Source organism: Rhinolophus sinicus, linkage group LG13 (genome assembly GCF_036562045.2).
Source record: "Rhinolophus sinicus isolate RSC01 linkage group LG13, ASM3656204v1, whole genome shotgun sequence".
In the NCBI taxonomy this organism is placed as follows: domain Eukaryota; kingdom Metazoa; phylum Chordata; class Mammalia; order Chiroptera; family Rhinolophidae; genus Rhinolophus; species Rhinolophus sinicus.
Window position 1 is genome coordinate 10,229,009 of NC_133762.1, and position 15,462 is coordinate 10,244,470.

The 15,462-nt window shown below is 47.1% G+C and overlaps 1 protein-coding gene across 1 annotated transcript in view; it reads left to right on the forward strand.

Annotated features, from left to right (window-relative positions):
- Window positions 1-15,462, forward strand: part of AGBL1 (AGBL carboxypeptidase 1) — a 583,728-nt gene that overhangs the window by 96,359 nt on the left and 471,907 nt on the right. The window contains exons 7-8 of the mRNA XM_019726713.2: window positions 10,861-11,069; window positions 15,087-15,252. Of these exons, the coding sequence (XP_019582272.2) occupies window positions 10,861-11,069; window positions 15,087-15,252 (375 nt within the window). The remainder of the gene's footprint in view (window positions 1-10,860; window positions 11,070-15,086; window positions 15,253-15,462) is intronic.

The window sequence follows — 15,462 nt, forward strand, 5'->3', positions numbered from 1 at the left end:
GCGAGAGGCGCCCCACACCAGGTGGCTGTGCCAGGGCCTTCGTCTCTGCCGCGAGGCTCAGCATCAGATGCGGCTGATGAATGATGGGGTGACGGAGAGGAAGGGACCGGGTGGGGAGAACCCCAGGCTCCTGTCAGGTCATGCCACGCTCAACTTGGCACATTTTTCGTTCTTTTTCCCCCTTGGCTCAAAATTCAGACCTCTCTGCCAAATATGTTTTTTGTGTTTTGTGTAAGTACATAAAATATTTTTTAAAGCGTAAGCTCAAAGGATACTTCCGCCCCCTTTGTCAGACCCCATAGTTGGGTGAGCTGTCAGGGACTGGCCAGGGTCCCTGTAGTTCCCCTTCGTGCCAGGTGGTGGCGCTGTTCTTTCAGTTATCTTGGCCACGCTAGTCCAGTATTTCTTTTCGGTGAGTAATTTGTTTATCAGGAGGTTATTTCAATCTAATTTTGGCCATATTTGCTATTCCACACTATCTGTGCTTCCCAGTGTTAGCAGCATACATGTCTTGAAGGAAATTAGCTGAAGATGGTCTCCAAGGCATTTGCTCAGCCATTATTTAAGGGAGCTGGGAGGAGGCAGGGGGAGCGGAGCCTGGTGTGGGAAAAACCTCTGGAATTTGTTGCATTCCTGGTGATGGTAGCATGTTGAATAGGGCTTAGAGGGGGCAGTGCTTCCCCAGCAGATTTTGCCAGGGCTGCGTCTCCCCCTTCTGCTAATCTGCATCTTCCTCACCTTCACTGCCAAGGTCAAAGATGGCATTTCAGGGAAATTAATGTCTGCCTTCCCATCGTCCACACGCATGCCCCATCCCACTGGTAATATGTTCCATGAGCTGTCTGCTGTGAGCCCTCAAGGAACGGGGAAGAGAATTACTGTTGACTAGAGTCCCTTCGGTGAATTCTCATCCTGACTGTTAATTACAGGGCACCCCCTTTTGCCAGGCACTTGACAGTCCTGTTTTACATACGAGGAAGGGGAAGGCGTAGTTAGGGGAGGTTACTGATTTCCCCAAAGTCCCACAAATGGTCAGTGAACAGCTAAAATTTGGACTCGGGTGACCGTATCCAAAGCAGAAAATCTTCGTATTCCAAAGATGATTCCTGCCGTCCATACAGAACCAAGAAATGCAGATTCTGTTGTTGGACTGTGTGACCTTCAGTTAGTTCTTTGTCACTGTACTCGACTTCAGTTTGCTTTTCCAAAGGTGAGAGGGCTATACAAGATGAGTCGCTTGAGAAATCTTTATTAGAAGAAAAAAATCTTTTTTTTAGCAAAGTGAAATGTTATGAGGAAGCGACCCACCTAAAGCAGATGAAATGGGAAAAGCGGGAGCCCCTCCCCCCCATGAATGACAGCGTGTCTTTCCCTTGCCACCTCCCCTCTCCCTGGCTCTTGATTGACACCGAGTCACTTTCCCGGAAGGTCCTTGGGGCTCAAAGGAATCACGATTGAAAACCTCTGAAATAACTATTCTCATGGGGTCCTTTCACAGATCAGTCTTTTGTCCGAGAGGACACTTTAAAGGTGGGCAGATGCATCTTTTAGGTGTTTTGAACGTGTGCTCATTCTTGCTAGGTGGTGGTCCTAAGAAGAGCTAGTGAAGTTGGACTCAGAAAAAAAGATCCGAAATGTATTCATCCTTGAGACCAAGTCAAGTTACTTTTGAGTCTCTTGAACTAAAATGCCTAGTGAAACAGAACCTAATTAGACCAGGAGGGTCAGCTTCCAGTGGGGATGAGAATGGTTGGTGGGATGGACAGGATGGCAAAGCAGTGACTCGGGATGCCCAGGGCATTCAGAGATTCCCACAGAGGGTCTAACAGAGCTGTGGATGGTGGTGGTGAGTTTTTCTTGCTTGGCACACAACTTGGCCACATAAAATACCGTAATACGATTGCGAGCGACCCTGGTTCTTTAAAACCCAAGCAGGAGGCTGTCTTTTCACCAGGTGATCTTGTTCTCTGGCCCTCGTTTACCTCCTCTGTCCACGGCCTTCCCTCTGGCCTGCCTGTCTGCCAGTCGGTGTGAGCCATGTTGTTGCTTTGACAACAGAGTAAATGTGTTCAGGGAGGTTCAGGGTCCTGGATGAAGGTGGTGTGTGTTTGCTAAAAGCTCTTACTCTCTGAAAGGATAAGACACAGTCGAGGCCTGTGTTTGCACAGTGGTCATGAAGCTGGCTGCTGGGGGGTCCAAGTCGTGGCCACCGTGGGCATATGCCTTACCACTGTGCTGTCGTTTCCTCACCAGGAAAGCGGGGAGAAGGGTGTGTTCCAAGGATAATTAGTAAGATACAAACAAGGTGATACCCACGCCATGGAGGTTAGTGCTGGGTCCTAGTAAATCTCTGTAAAGACCAACTCTCCTTTTATTATCGCCATCACTCTGAACGTGCCGGGAGTTTCAGGAATTGGTCCTATAAAGCCTCTTGCGGTGTCAATCCGTCAATGTTCCCTGTGCGTTGAATGATGCATTAGCTGTTTTCAGTGTCTGTCTGCTGTCCTGAAGCTTTTCCCATAAAAGTAAATAAATGGAGGTAGCAGGCTCTGCCAGGTGAGGTGACGCGCATACACTTTGTTTTCATTCTGCGGGATCAGGGGTTAACATCCAGGATGGCTGAGCTCGGAAGGTTTTAGATTTTAGAACTTTATCCTGCCATCATGGCTGGCTGGCGATGGACTGACAGAGATGAAGCATCACGAAGATTTAAAGAGTGAGACAAAACGACAGACACCTCCGGCTCTGCTGGTGCAGTGGCTTCCTTGTCTCATTCAGGGCTGGCTGTGCCGTTATTTGTTTATGTCAAGATGTACATTGGATGTCCTAATAATAGCAGTTTACAGAGCATCTTTTCGTACATTATCTCATTTAATCTTCACGGTCGTCCTGCAACACAAGTAAAAATTTAACTGTTTGACGATTCTCCAGCAGTGGTTCTCAGCGTGAGCGATTTTGCTGCTGCAGGACCGTTTAGCAAGGCCTGGAGACAGTTTTGGTTGCCACATCTGCAGGAGTGGGGGTGCTCCTGGCATCTGCTGGGTGGAGGCCAGGATGCTGCTAAACATGCCACAATGTGTGGGACAGCCCTCTCCCCCCGCCCCCACGTCAAGAAATAATATCCAGCCCCAAATGTCAAGAGAGCAGTGCAAGCTTGGAAAACTGTTTTCCAGAGAAAACACTGAGGCTCAGAGGTTGGTTGATTTGCACAAGACTGTGTAATACGTGCTGGGTCAGTTGGCATTAAAACCCATCCCTTCATTTCACTAGCAGAGGGTTTCAAGGTTTTTCCTTTTTTTAAAAACAGAAGTAAAACAGTGTTAATTTGTAAATGAAGTCCTTTGCAGAGCCATTGCATGTAAGCAGATGTTACTGAACTTGCTCTGGTGGCAGTGGGGGTTCGAGACCCTGCCCAGCCTCTCCTGGAGCACCCCCTTCAATGTCGGGGGCACACACAGCATGACCACCACTGCCCCCCCATACAGTGAGGCCCAGAGAACACCACACCCCTCTTGGCACCCTCAGAACTTCTCATTTCTCTGAAGCCATTACATGTTTTGAGTCGGGGAGGACAGCCCCTGACTTGTGCTTTAATAAGATGTTGGAATGGGAAGGAGAAGGGGGCATAGGAACCACGTAAGAGGCTGTTACTGGCACCGTCCAGGTGGTAGGACAGAGGGCTGCCAGAGGCACGAGAGAGAGGAGCTAAAACGAGGACACACAGGCTCGTGGCTCTGTGATTGTACAGTGTTATGCTGTTGGACGACATGGCAGCAGGCCAGGGGCGCAGAGGCGAACGAACGCTCAAGGTCTGGAGGCACGATGCAGCATGAACCCATCCGCCTGTGACATTCGCCACAGCGTGCAGACCGTTTTCTGCGGTCCACATGGCTTGTCTGTGCTCTGGCCCGAAGCAGGCGATGCCACCCACAGACAAGTGTCTCACGTGTCAATTGAAAGAGAAAGGCAGGTAGGGAAGGGCTCTGTTTTTCTCCTTCCGGGTGCAAATCCTGGCTTTCCTCTTTGCATGTCCTCTTCAGATGAGCTGACCATGGAAACGACAGAGTGGCACCAGGTGGTAGGTTTTTTACAGGGATCCAGAAGGGGTCATGGCTTGTCTTGGGGCTTAGCAAACGCCTTTTTCCCTACCAAGAGTCTGGATGGATAGGAAAACTCCTGGGACAATTTGGGTCCAGGCAAAGTTGATCATGTCCAAAGGCTTTCTTACAGAGATGCCAAAAACATGTAACAAAAAGGAGAGTGAGAAAATCTCAGCCTGACATACATATTCCCCCGCTTTTGCATGATACACTCTGACGTCTGTCAAAGTGGTGGGGGTCATGCATTCGGACACCTACCCTTTGCGTCAGTGCTCTGCTGCTCTCAGCTTATTTACCTGGCCTCAGCTCCCTCACGTTTTGTGATTTGCACTCACCAAGGCTGGGCTTTTCCACTTGTACTCTTGAGATTTCTAGAATTTTCTGTCTCCAGAACTCCACATCCCGATTCCTTCCTGTCATGTAGGTCTCAAACCCAATGCCCTCTCCCCAAAGGGTCTCCCCTGACCACCAAATCTAAAGTAGTGGCCCCACATAGGCACTGTGGCCTCACTGTTCTCCCTGAAGCGTTTACCACTATGTGAAATTACCTAATTCTTTTCCCTTTGTGTGTGTGTCCCTATTTGGATCTGTATCTCCCCAGCTCCCCCGTGGGAATGCAAGCCCCCTAATAGCCAAGACAGTGTCTGTCTCATTTCCTGCTGTATCCCCAGTGCCTACAATAGTACTTGGCACCCATTTGCACATACTAGTTGCTACATAGGTATTTGTTGATTGAATTAATGGTTTTGCTTTGGGTTTTGGGTGAACGAGCATGGCTGTAGTTGGTAATTTACTGTGTGCCCAGCCACAGCAGGGTCTGACTTTCAGCCCAAAGTGTCTCTGCTTATCTGCACGCGGGAAACAAACCTCTTCAGTGATCACCTCTTGCTGGGAACCAACTTGTTTTAGAGAATATTCAAACTAACACTATTGAAAAATTCATCCTCTTTCTTCAAATCTAAAATGTCATTGACTGTCAGGTGTACCATTTTTTAATGTGCCACTGAGAGTGGAAGAAAAAAATACTGCCAGTTACAATCGAAAAACCATCGTCGGTAAGGAAGCATCTTAATTTTGGAAAGGCTAAAATCTGAAAAATATATGCCTTAGAATTGATAAAGTGCGAGATGAGATGGAGTCATCATACGGGATGCAGGCTATCGAATCGGGGAGGTTGGAGTCTGGCGTGTGTCACCATTGGTGGACCCTCCTCTTGGAGCGTTGCAGCCTAAGGCCCTTTCTTAGACATGGTACAGCCTGAGAACTAGGGGAAGAGCTGGCGTGTGCAGTGGAAGAGGCCCCCGATGGACTCCTAAGAGTGGAGGAATTCCTGTGGTTTGGGGTTGTAAGGTATTAGAAGGAGTTGGTGATTTTAAAAAAAAGGAACAGTAGGTGCGTCTCGATTTAAACCAGTGCCGTGAAGGATGGTCTCTCAGCCTTCTCAGCCACTATCTCTGGAGCTTAGGAAAAGTGTCTTTAATTTTATGAAGGCTGTCAATGGGGAAATAAGATTTGCTTGACACCAAAATTTACTTTATGCCCAAGTGTTCTGAAATGCTGCTATTCTACAATAACCAAAATACCGACAAACTGATTCCATATCGTGACTCTTACTTGAGCTAATACTGAGTATAATTTCCGTTACCAATGACGTGAAGATTAGTTATGTTTCAGTCCATATATCGCAGCTCCTCTTTTGTGAGCAAGGCAGTCCTACAGCTGCTGGGGGAGGAAGTGAGTGAGAGTGAGGCCCTTTGTCCTTCTCAGTGGGATTGCACTTGTGTGGGGGCTAATGTCTGAGCTGGCCTCGTGAAGTCACCGGCTGGGTGTCTGGAAGGCTCCCATACGTCTCCTCCAGTGACCCGAAGAACCATAGGCCATTCATCGGGTCCTCAAACCTTCTCAAGTTTCCTATTAAAAATAAAACTCTCACCACAAGTTAGGGGTCTGGGAGAGAGCAGAGAAGATGGAAGAGAGGGGTTGGGCGGAAGGACTGAGCCAAGTGAAAGCTCGGCGACAGCCACTCCCCTCACGTCCCCCAGGCTTTGCGAGTTCCACCGGCTTGATCTCCATTAGCCATTCAGAAACCTCTCTCAAGAAGCTCATTCTTGTGATAACAGTTGAAGGTCTTCCTCGGTGCAAAAAAGGGTCAAGTGTACTAACCAGCATGAAGAGTTTTGGGGATAACGATGCGGATGTCAGCTTTGGAGGCAGGCGGAGACTCCGTTGGAATCCTAGACATGTCATGCAGAAGCTCTATGAACGTAAATAGGTTGTTGAACTTCTCCTCACTTGTTAAAGCAGGGACGGAATGCGTATCTGAAAGCCTTTGCGTGAGGTCCACGAGACGATCATGTAAGATGATTGAGGCAGTGCTTCTCTCCAAAGCCCTTGGGTTCCTCTCACTGGCGAAAGGAAAGTGGCGTTTGGATGTCATGCTCTGGGGAAGGGAATTATTGAGCACATACTTTGTGCCAGGTGTTAGGATATGCATTTATTCCTTATAAGGGACTAGTAAGGCTGATGCTTAATTAGCTTTATCTTTCTTTGCTTTAAATCTTGCCTTAATATTTACAGATTGAGGAAGTATAGTTCGGAATGACTAAGTAACTTAACCAAGGTTACATAGCTGGGAAGGGGTAGAGCCAAACTTCAGATCAACAGCTGTGTGACGCTGGACCTTTTGTTCTTGCAGGAGGCTGGAGAAAGGAATATGTTTGTATCTGATCGCTGGGTACTTTGTGTTCCATCATAATGGGGGGAGGTTGGAATGATAAATACCGGGGGTGCCAAAAACATGTTTACAAGTGGACACTTTGGTCACCGTTGCTCAGGCAGTAGCTCACCATCATCAGAAGTGTCTGGACGCTGATGGGAACCACTCTGAGCACCTCTTGTCACTGCAGAAGTCACACGTGACTTGTATTCATTGTTTGTTATCAGCATATATTGAGTATTACAATTTTAATACAGTTTTTTTCCTTTCTTAAAACATGTGTACATTTTGTTTTTTGGCCCCCTCTGTAGAGGATGTATATCGTGATGGTGACGCAATTATACTAAGCACCAGGTACTGCTTATTATGTGCCAGAGATCGAGCTGTCTGCTTTATATATACTATCTCATTTAATTTTCTCAGCAACTCCATGAGGGAAGGGACTCTTCCAACTTTTGTTTTTCAGAGAAAGGCTGAGCGATAGGGCTGTGAAGTCACATGCTCAAGGGCACCCAGCTAGAAGGAGGTAGAGGTTGGGTCCACGTGCAAGGGCTCCACGGAGGAAGCTGCCAGCTGCAGGGTCTGCCCATGGAGCCGGCCCTGCAAGCATCTGAGTCTGGTGAACACCCGCTCAGAGGTCTGTGCTAACCTGTGTATGTCATTCCTACACCTATGGCCGCTAGAGCGTCCAGCTCCTTATGTGGTGGCAGGTTCCCAGCTTTTCCGCTTCACTGAGTCAGAGTTCATTGTAGAATATGTGGGGAATAAAAGCTACAAAAACAAAAAAAGTCTTCCATCTAAAAATTCTAAAGCAAATAAGATCATCAGTATCTTTGTCCCCCATAAGTAGTGTTGATATCTCGGCATAGTCCCTGTTAGTTTTCTTCATTTCCTTTTTTTTTTTAAACCCGAGTATTAAAAGGTACAGCATCAGTGGCGTCTGCACTAAAGAAAAACATTGAAGCCTAGTGAGGAAATACCTGGGTAAAACGAAGGGTATCCCTACATCACATTTCAGACTGAGAAGGAGCTACAGATAAGACCCTGGGAGGATATAATCCAGAGAGAGAGGGAGAAGTAGAATATAAGGGGGTCAGTCAGAGGGCGGACAAGGATAAATTCATGGATTTGCCAACGGAAAACTGGCCAGATGAGACCTACAGCAGGAGGCCTCCAGGGAGGGGCTGAGGGAGGTGGGGCGCCCAGGGCACCTGTAAGGTGGGGGAGGGGCTGGAGGAGAGGCTTTGAGGACCCTCAGACTCCTCTGTGTCCACCCCACCTCCATCCTCCAACTACTTTAAGATAAACCAATCTACTTAGGAATTTAAAAAAAAAAAAAAACTTTTTTTTTTTTTTTTTTAAATTAAGGAACAGGAATATTTTTTTCCCCCAAGAAAATCTTAGGAGGAAGCCATCTTTGTAAGCCAACTAAAGTGCAGCTGGTCTGTTTTGAAGAGGGTTGGGGGACCTGTCCTCTTCTGCCCCCAATCCCTGAGCTCACCCCAAACAATGAAACCCCACATTTGTTCCTCGCTATTTGGGTTCCCTCGGAGAAGTGGTGTGTTTCTCTCCAGGCTTCTAGAACTCCTGTGAGTCGCCGATGCCAGTGACCCTCATGTCACTCTTTGGCTCTTCTCCACATTTGCTCTTCTTTAGTTTGATGGATCTTTTCTTGTAGGGTTTTAGATACGTATTGACTTTTGCAAAACTCCCCAAGCCATTCTCAGGGGAAGATTGACTGATGTGGGGTCAGCGGGGGGGGAAGGAGGTGTAGCTGTTTTAGATGTTAGTAAACATGACAGCTTCTTGAGGATTAACAGGAAATTGTGAAAAAAATCATTGGAATTTGATAAGGGATTTTTCTCTCAGACAATTAAAGATTTTTTCCCCATTATCCTCCGCCCCCACCCCAAAAGTAAGATGGTCATCAGGATAGCACATTATCAGTTTCTTACCCTTAAATAGATAAAAGACAAACGTCCTTAACCTCCCACTGCCCATGGGGCCCCTGTGCACTGCCATTTTTTTTTTTTTTTGCCATTCTGGTATCTTTTCAGCAGGCAATTCTTTCATCCCTTCTACTTAATCCTCAATTTTCTTTTAAACATCAGATATTGGGTAGGCAGCAACCTCTCGTGCTTTGTGGCTGGGACCAGCCAAGAAAAGATATATTTTCTATACAAAAGAATAATTCATTAAAGGAGGTGATGAAGGCAATTTAAAGCTTCCACAAACATATCACCGAGTGAATAAAGCTCATCACTCTCAGTTCAGGGTCATGGCTGAATGAAATGTTAAAAAAAGTAAAACCAACTGCAGAAATGGGTCAGAAATCTCACTGGGGCTCAGCCAAGCCTGACAATTTAGAATTTGATAAACAAGCAGGAAAAAAAAATAAAATTCATTAATATTATGAGAAAACCCTTCTGGCATAAAGCACTGAATTTGCATGTTATTTTTTCACTCATGTGCACTTACACGGTCTGAGGGGAAAATCTGACTTTGAGCTGAAATTTGTGCTTATCCAATTACAGCTCAGGGGATCTCGCCCAAACACAGGCTGCCAGAAGCATGTATTGTCTCATAAACCAGGGCGAACAGTTGGGATAGTGGAGAAATGCAGTAGTGAGAGGGAAAAGCCGCAAGACCTGAGCACTTGTGCCTGAAAATCAGCAGTTAGCGTGTACAGGAGTGGAGATGACCAGGCATCTCCTGGATAGATCTGGCCAGGTACACTTATCACCACCAACCCTGTGGCCTGATGAGTTTAGCATGAAGAGGGGCAGATGTTCACCGCTGAAAGAGGTACCTTGGCTGTTCTTCCCCCCTGTGTTTCTCCAAAGAGAATTGAAACTATGTCTCTGGAAATTCAGGAAATCATCCACTTACCCCATAAGATGGGTCTCACGGGATCCTGACCAAACAGGATCATTCAACTAAGAAAGGGAAATCATGGTATTAGAGAGGTGAAGGGAACCATAGAAACGCTCTGTTACAGCTGTCCATCAGATGTCAGAAAGCCCATACCGCGTTTCTGCTGGGTGGATTTCATCTCCACCTGAACATTTCAGTGCCTCGTTGCTCGGTACCACATCGAGTCCGTCCTCTTACTGGATAACCTTGGCTGTGAGGAATTCCTTTCTTGGACTGCGTCATACACTTGATTATGTGTAAACTGGCTCCCATTCTCTTTAGGAAAAACACCCAATGAATCTCTTACACATGACAGCCTTTCAGATGTGACGTCTCCCTCAGTGTCTTCTCCTTCCCAACCTAAACCTCACAGTTTGCTCAACCCAATGACGATATCCTTAGTCCACTGAGATTTTGGGAAAGTAAATGGGATGGTGGAAATCTCTCTCTCTCTCCCTCCCATTCTCTCTTCCTCCTTCCTTCTCTCCCGCACACACTAGTATCATTTGTTTTTGAACTATTTCACAATTACAGACATATCCATACTCCAGTTCTGAATTTCCTTTAAAAATGGTACTTTCTTACATAACCAGTTTATCAAAATCTAACATACATCGATACCGCACTATTCGTTCATCTACAGACCTTATTCAAATTTTACCGATTGCCTTTTGTAGCAAGAGAAAAAAATACGCTTTCTGTCCCAGGATCTAAATTATAATTATGAATTGTTCTTAAGTGTCGTGTCTTTTGGTCTTCTTTAGCTCAATGTCTCAATCTATTTTTGTTTTTTGCCTTTCATGACCTTGATGCTTTTGAAAAGTACAGATCAGATATTTTGTAGTGTGTCCCTCATCTGGGGTTTGCTGGTTGTCGTCCTGGTTAAATTTAGATTATGTATTTTGGGGAGGAATAGCATCGAAGCGATGCCGTGTCTTTCTCAGTGCATCACCGTATCTGGTGACGTTGGCTTTGATCACTCAATTAAGGTGACATCTGCCAGTTTTCTCCACTGGAAAGTTGTTATTATTCCCTTTATAATTAAGAAGTAGCTTGTGGGAGGGACAGCGGGCCATGCAGCTGCCCCCAGGAGAACCTGTGACTGACATCTCCTTTTCCCGCTGGTTTCAGAGTCTAACAGCCGCAGGGCGGTGAACAGAGGCTACGTCACCAGCTTGCTCAGGCTCTACCAGGACTGGCACCAGCACGACACCGCCGGCGCCTACCTACCGATCCGCCGTGTGCTTCTGCTCTGCCTCAAGCACATCGCCGCCCTCCAGTCTGGCCGGGAGGCCTTCCTGGCAGCTCAGGGCATGGAGATTCTCTTCAGTACCACGCAGGTAGGTCATCCGCCCTGGGACCACCTCTGTGTTTGATGATGGCTGGGGGATTCCTGGAGACCGTCCTTTAGGGGTCATCCTGAATCCTCCCTCCGTTGCTTGCTGCCTGCTATGGGCAGATGTTCTGGATTCAAATCCTGTTACACTCATGCACGGACTCATTTATTCATTCCGTATTTATTGGGTACATGCTCTATGTGCAGTGGGTCAGAGTGTTGACGCTAAAGCTACAGAACCTGGGTTCAAATCCCATCCCTACCGCCGACAGCTATGAAACATCGACGCCACCCACATTCTCGGGCCTCAAGTGTCTTCTTTAAAAAAAAAATAACAAGGAAGTTATAAAATCTGGTGGTTGCGTGGCCTCCATAAGCTGATGGAGAAATGTCTCGCACTTAGCTTATGAGCGTGAGCAGTTACTGGGATAATTAGCCTGCGGAATCTCATGGGAAATGTGCCAGACAGACCCCTGAGACTGTGGGGCAGACATCCTAGCAGCAGAGTAGGACACTAAGGAAGCAGAAACGTTCATGAGGAAGGTAATTTCATCTTGCTCTGTGCAATCAGTGCAGTTCTGGTCAGAGGTCTCCAGGGACCCCCACAGGGGGCAGGAGGAGGCGTTCTGTTAGGTCAAGTCTTCTCTGAGCAGATCACACCTCAGCTGGACATGAATTATGGAAGGAGCCACTCATGGCAGTGCAAGAGGAAGAACATCCCAGGCAAAGGGAATAACCCTTGCCAGGGCCGCTACTTATGTGCACCCCGGTGGCATGTGTTCAGGGGTCCCTGGATTTCAACCCACATACCAATCCCTTAACGTCCCTTGGTTACGACTCATTTCAACACCACCGTGCAAGACTACCTACACCCTCTGTGTTGCTGTGACCGTCTGTTGCCCCAGTATGTTGCCATCTGCTCACCCACCTTCTCCTGGGGTCAAAGCAGCCATGTGCCACATGCATTATGTCCCTTGTTCTCTCCATTATGAGTCAGTCTCAGTCTCCTTTCATCATTGTTTTTGCTTTTCTCTGGACAACCTTCCATTTTTCTCTCCCTGAGTCTATCCGCGATAATGAAGCAGTCAGAGTACTGTCTTCTGACCAGTGGGTGTCTGTGGACTTTTCCCATTTAAAAAATTAGTTTTTCCTCTCTCCCTCCCCTACCAATACCGAATTTGCTATCTGCTGTCACCTCTGGGTTTCTCGCCATCATTGCAGCTTTCAGAACTTCTCAGTCATGAAATAGCTGCATATTGCATTCTATTCCTCTAGGTGAAAAAGTGTTTTGGATTCTTCCAGGATTCATCATACTTTGTACACTTGTGTGGCCCCCCATCTCTAATCTTTCCCAGTCCCAGTGAAGCACCCCCCTGGATAGCTGATGCCCCACAGCCCCCCATTCTGGGTTGTGTGTTCCAGCCAGCTGCTCTGCCCTCTACATTGTTGGCTGTTTCTCTGTTTGGTGTTCAAGCCAAACCAAACCAACCAAACAAACAGAACAAAAACCAAAAGGGCAATAAAGGAAGCAGATGGTGATCCCAGAGGAACACATCAATGGTAAGAACAGAGTAGAGAAAATACCAAGGGAAGCCCGGGCGGGAAAGGGGCTGTGAGGCCAGAAGCAGTTTCTCAGCAGGTCAGTGAAGACCTCAACTGCTCAGCTAAGCAAATTTACCAGCGCCCAGCCTGCAGTTCCTGAGGGCAATGGAAGCAAGATGTGAGTGAAGGCAGAATCTGTGCTTCCCGGCCAGGATTCCTTACCTGCAGAGCCTCCCAGCACCTGGCTGTGAGGTGCCATTGCAGCCGTGCTGGGGTCCTCACTGCCCATCCATCCCCTTTTCTGCAAAAGAAGGTGCGTGTGTCACAGGGTGGCTCACTAGGGAACCTTGGACTTAGTGATGGCATTTTAGCGGCTGTTGCAAATTATACTATTGGTGCTGATGCTGCAGCCTGGGGATGACATGGTAATGACAGTAGTGATGACAGGATGACAGTGATAATGAGGGAGGAGGAGGAAGAAGAGAGATCTGTATTGAGAGCTTACTATGGCCGAGGGCGGGCTGAACCATTTATATAGACGCTCTGATTTCAGTGTTTGAAAGGATTTGAAAGCCGTGGTCTCACGCAGAGGCCCGTGCTTCTGTGCACTGCCCCAGCGATTCTCCAAGGGGAGCCAGCATCGCGGTCACCTACACGGCTGCCAGGGCCCCAGCCTCAGACTTTCTGATCCTGTAGGTCTGGGGACCACGCTCAGAAAACCACAGTCCTGTACTAGTTTTATTGGTGTTTGTGATGTAATCACAGACCAACTGGGCATGACAGTAGCTGAGAAAGAACTGTTTTTGAGTCCTTCCCGCAGGCTTTGTCCATCCTGTTGTCCTTTGCCTTTCTGCTGAGGCCACTGCTTGCTGTGTCCCTCGCTCAGCAGTCCCACCTCTTGTCTCCTGGGTCACACATTCTTGCACAGATGTTCTAAGCATCCCTTAAACACCGAGAGCATCGTATTGTCCATAAGGCAGTGAGGGTGCTAGGTAAGGTAATGGGATCTTGCTGGAGCTTTGTCTGAGGACAGGGAAGAAAGATGGCAATTTGAATGTAAGGTGAAAACAGGACCCCTACCAGGATGCCCTGAAACAGTTGGGAATAGTTATTGATTTGGAGAAATGGGTAATGGTGGATTGTCTCTCTACCTCCTAAGCCTGAAAGCTCAGCCCTTTACCTCTCATGTGCCATCTACCGCCCCTCTCTTCCTCCTCCCTGCTCACTTCTCTCACTTTCCAGAGATGCATATTTTTCACTAAGCACCTGAAATCACCTGACCGACCCCAGCGGTGAAATAGCCTCAACTAATTCATTTTCCATGGAGAGTGTTTCCTGCTGTTGGTTTGTGACACCTGCGTGGTACCATTTGAGCACACAGAGAAGGAGATAGAATTCTTGGTTGTATTAAGACGTTTCTGTATTGAAGGTAGACTGAGTTTGATCATATTTTAGAGTCATTTAGGTATCTCAAATTCATGGCTGAACTTGATTTATTTTTCTTCGTGTTCTTTCACGTGGAGCTACCTGGAATGTGGGTCTGAAGGTCCCGTGGGATGACCTGGCTACTAACAGTCACTCTGCCCTGTGGCAGGTTCTCAGCACCCTCATATTTACTGCAGTGACTTGTGGGTCTCGGAGCTTGCCGGAGACTCCTTAGGAGTTTCAGACTGGAGACTCACACTAGTCACCCTTCTATCCCAAGTCAGTAGACAGAACATTTCCTAAGAGACTGAAGACAACGGCCCCCATTTTTGCCAAAGACATAACCAAACGTCTCCCAACTCTGTCAGTTTAGTAAACGTGTTCTCACATTTTTCCTGGTGCCTGAAAAGAAGGGTCTTGTCATGTTCCATCAATATCAACATATCCCATCTGCAAACCCGATGTTCCTTTGCGTTGGGTGGGTACCAGGAGGGCTCAGCACTGCGGGCTTTGAGAAGAGGCACCTTATTTAGTTTTGGTGCTTGGGATTCCCTTAATCTTTTCTTCAGATTTTGCATTTTACTCTGGACAACAGCTGAAAGAGAAAAGTAAGACTTCCCTCAGTTCGTACTGTTCTCTAACTTAAGCCATCGTTCACAATGACACGTGGATGGCGGAAGGGAGATACTCATCTCCTCTTCTCCCAGCCATCCTGGACGACGCCTCCCCCGGGGAGTAGCACCTCTTGAAAGACTTTTAAGTCTGTTTTCAGTCTAACTTCATTCCAATGACATAAAATCTGTGAAAGAGAAGTACAAATTCCGACGCTGCCCGGAACCAAAGCAGAGTCTCCATTAGACAAAATTCTACATTAGCGTGTTCAAATCAGACATAGTACATGGAGGATGTCATTAGGTTATTCAAATTAGACATTGTACCCGGAGGCTGTGTACCATTCACTTAGCCTCTGTGTGATTCATTACCTGAAATGCCGTCCCAGCAAAGGGACTGTATACAAGATGCCAGTGTCTGACGTTATTTCCTCTTCCTTCAGAAGTGCCTGGATGACAAAAGCTTGGGACCCATTGTCTCCGTTGTGGTTCAGATCCTGAGGCAGTGCTACCCGAAATGTCCCCTCCCCTTGGTCACAGCCAGCAGTGCTTATGTCTTCCCAGTTCCTGGGACCAGCACCTCTGAGCCTCCCCATGTTCTTGCTGAAGGTAAAGCACGTGGGTCGCTATGAACTTTACGATGAGTTTTTTTGTTGTTGTTTTTTTTTTTTTACATTTTGGCAATCTTTCAGAGGAATGTGGATGAAAGTAAAGTCAGTTCTTTTACAGGTCAACCATGAGTATCCAATAATCTAATTAGAACTGTGTATGAAAAAGCAAGTTTTCATATACGGAGTGAATAATGACCAAGCCACTTAT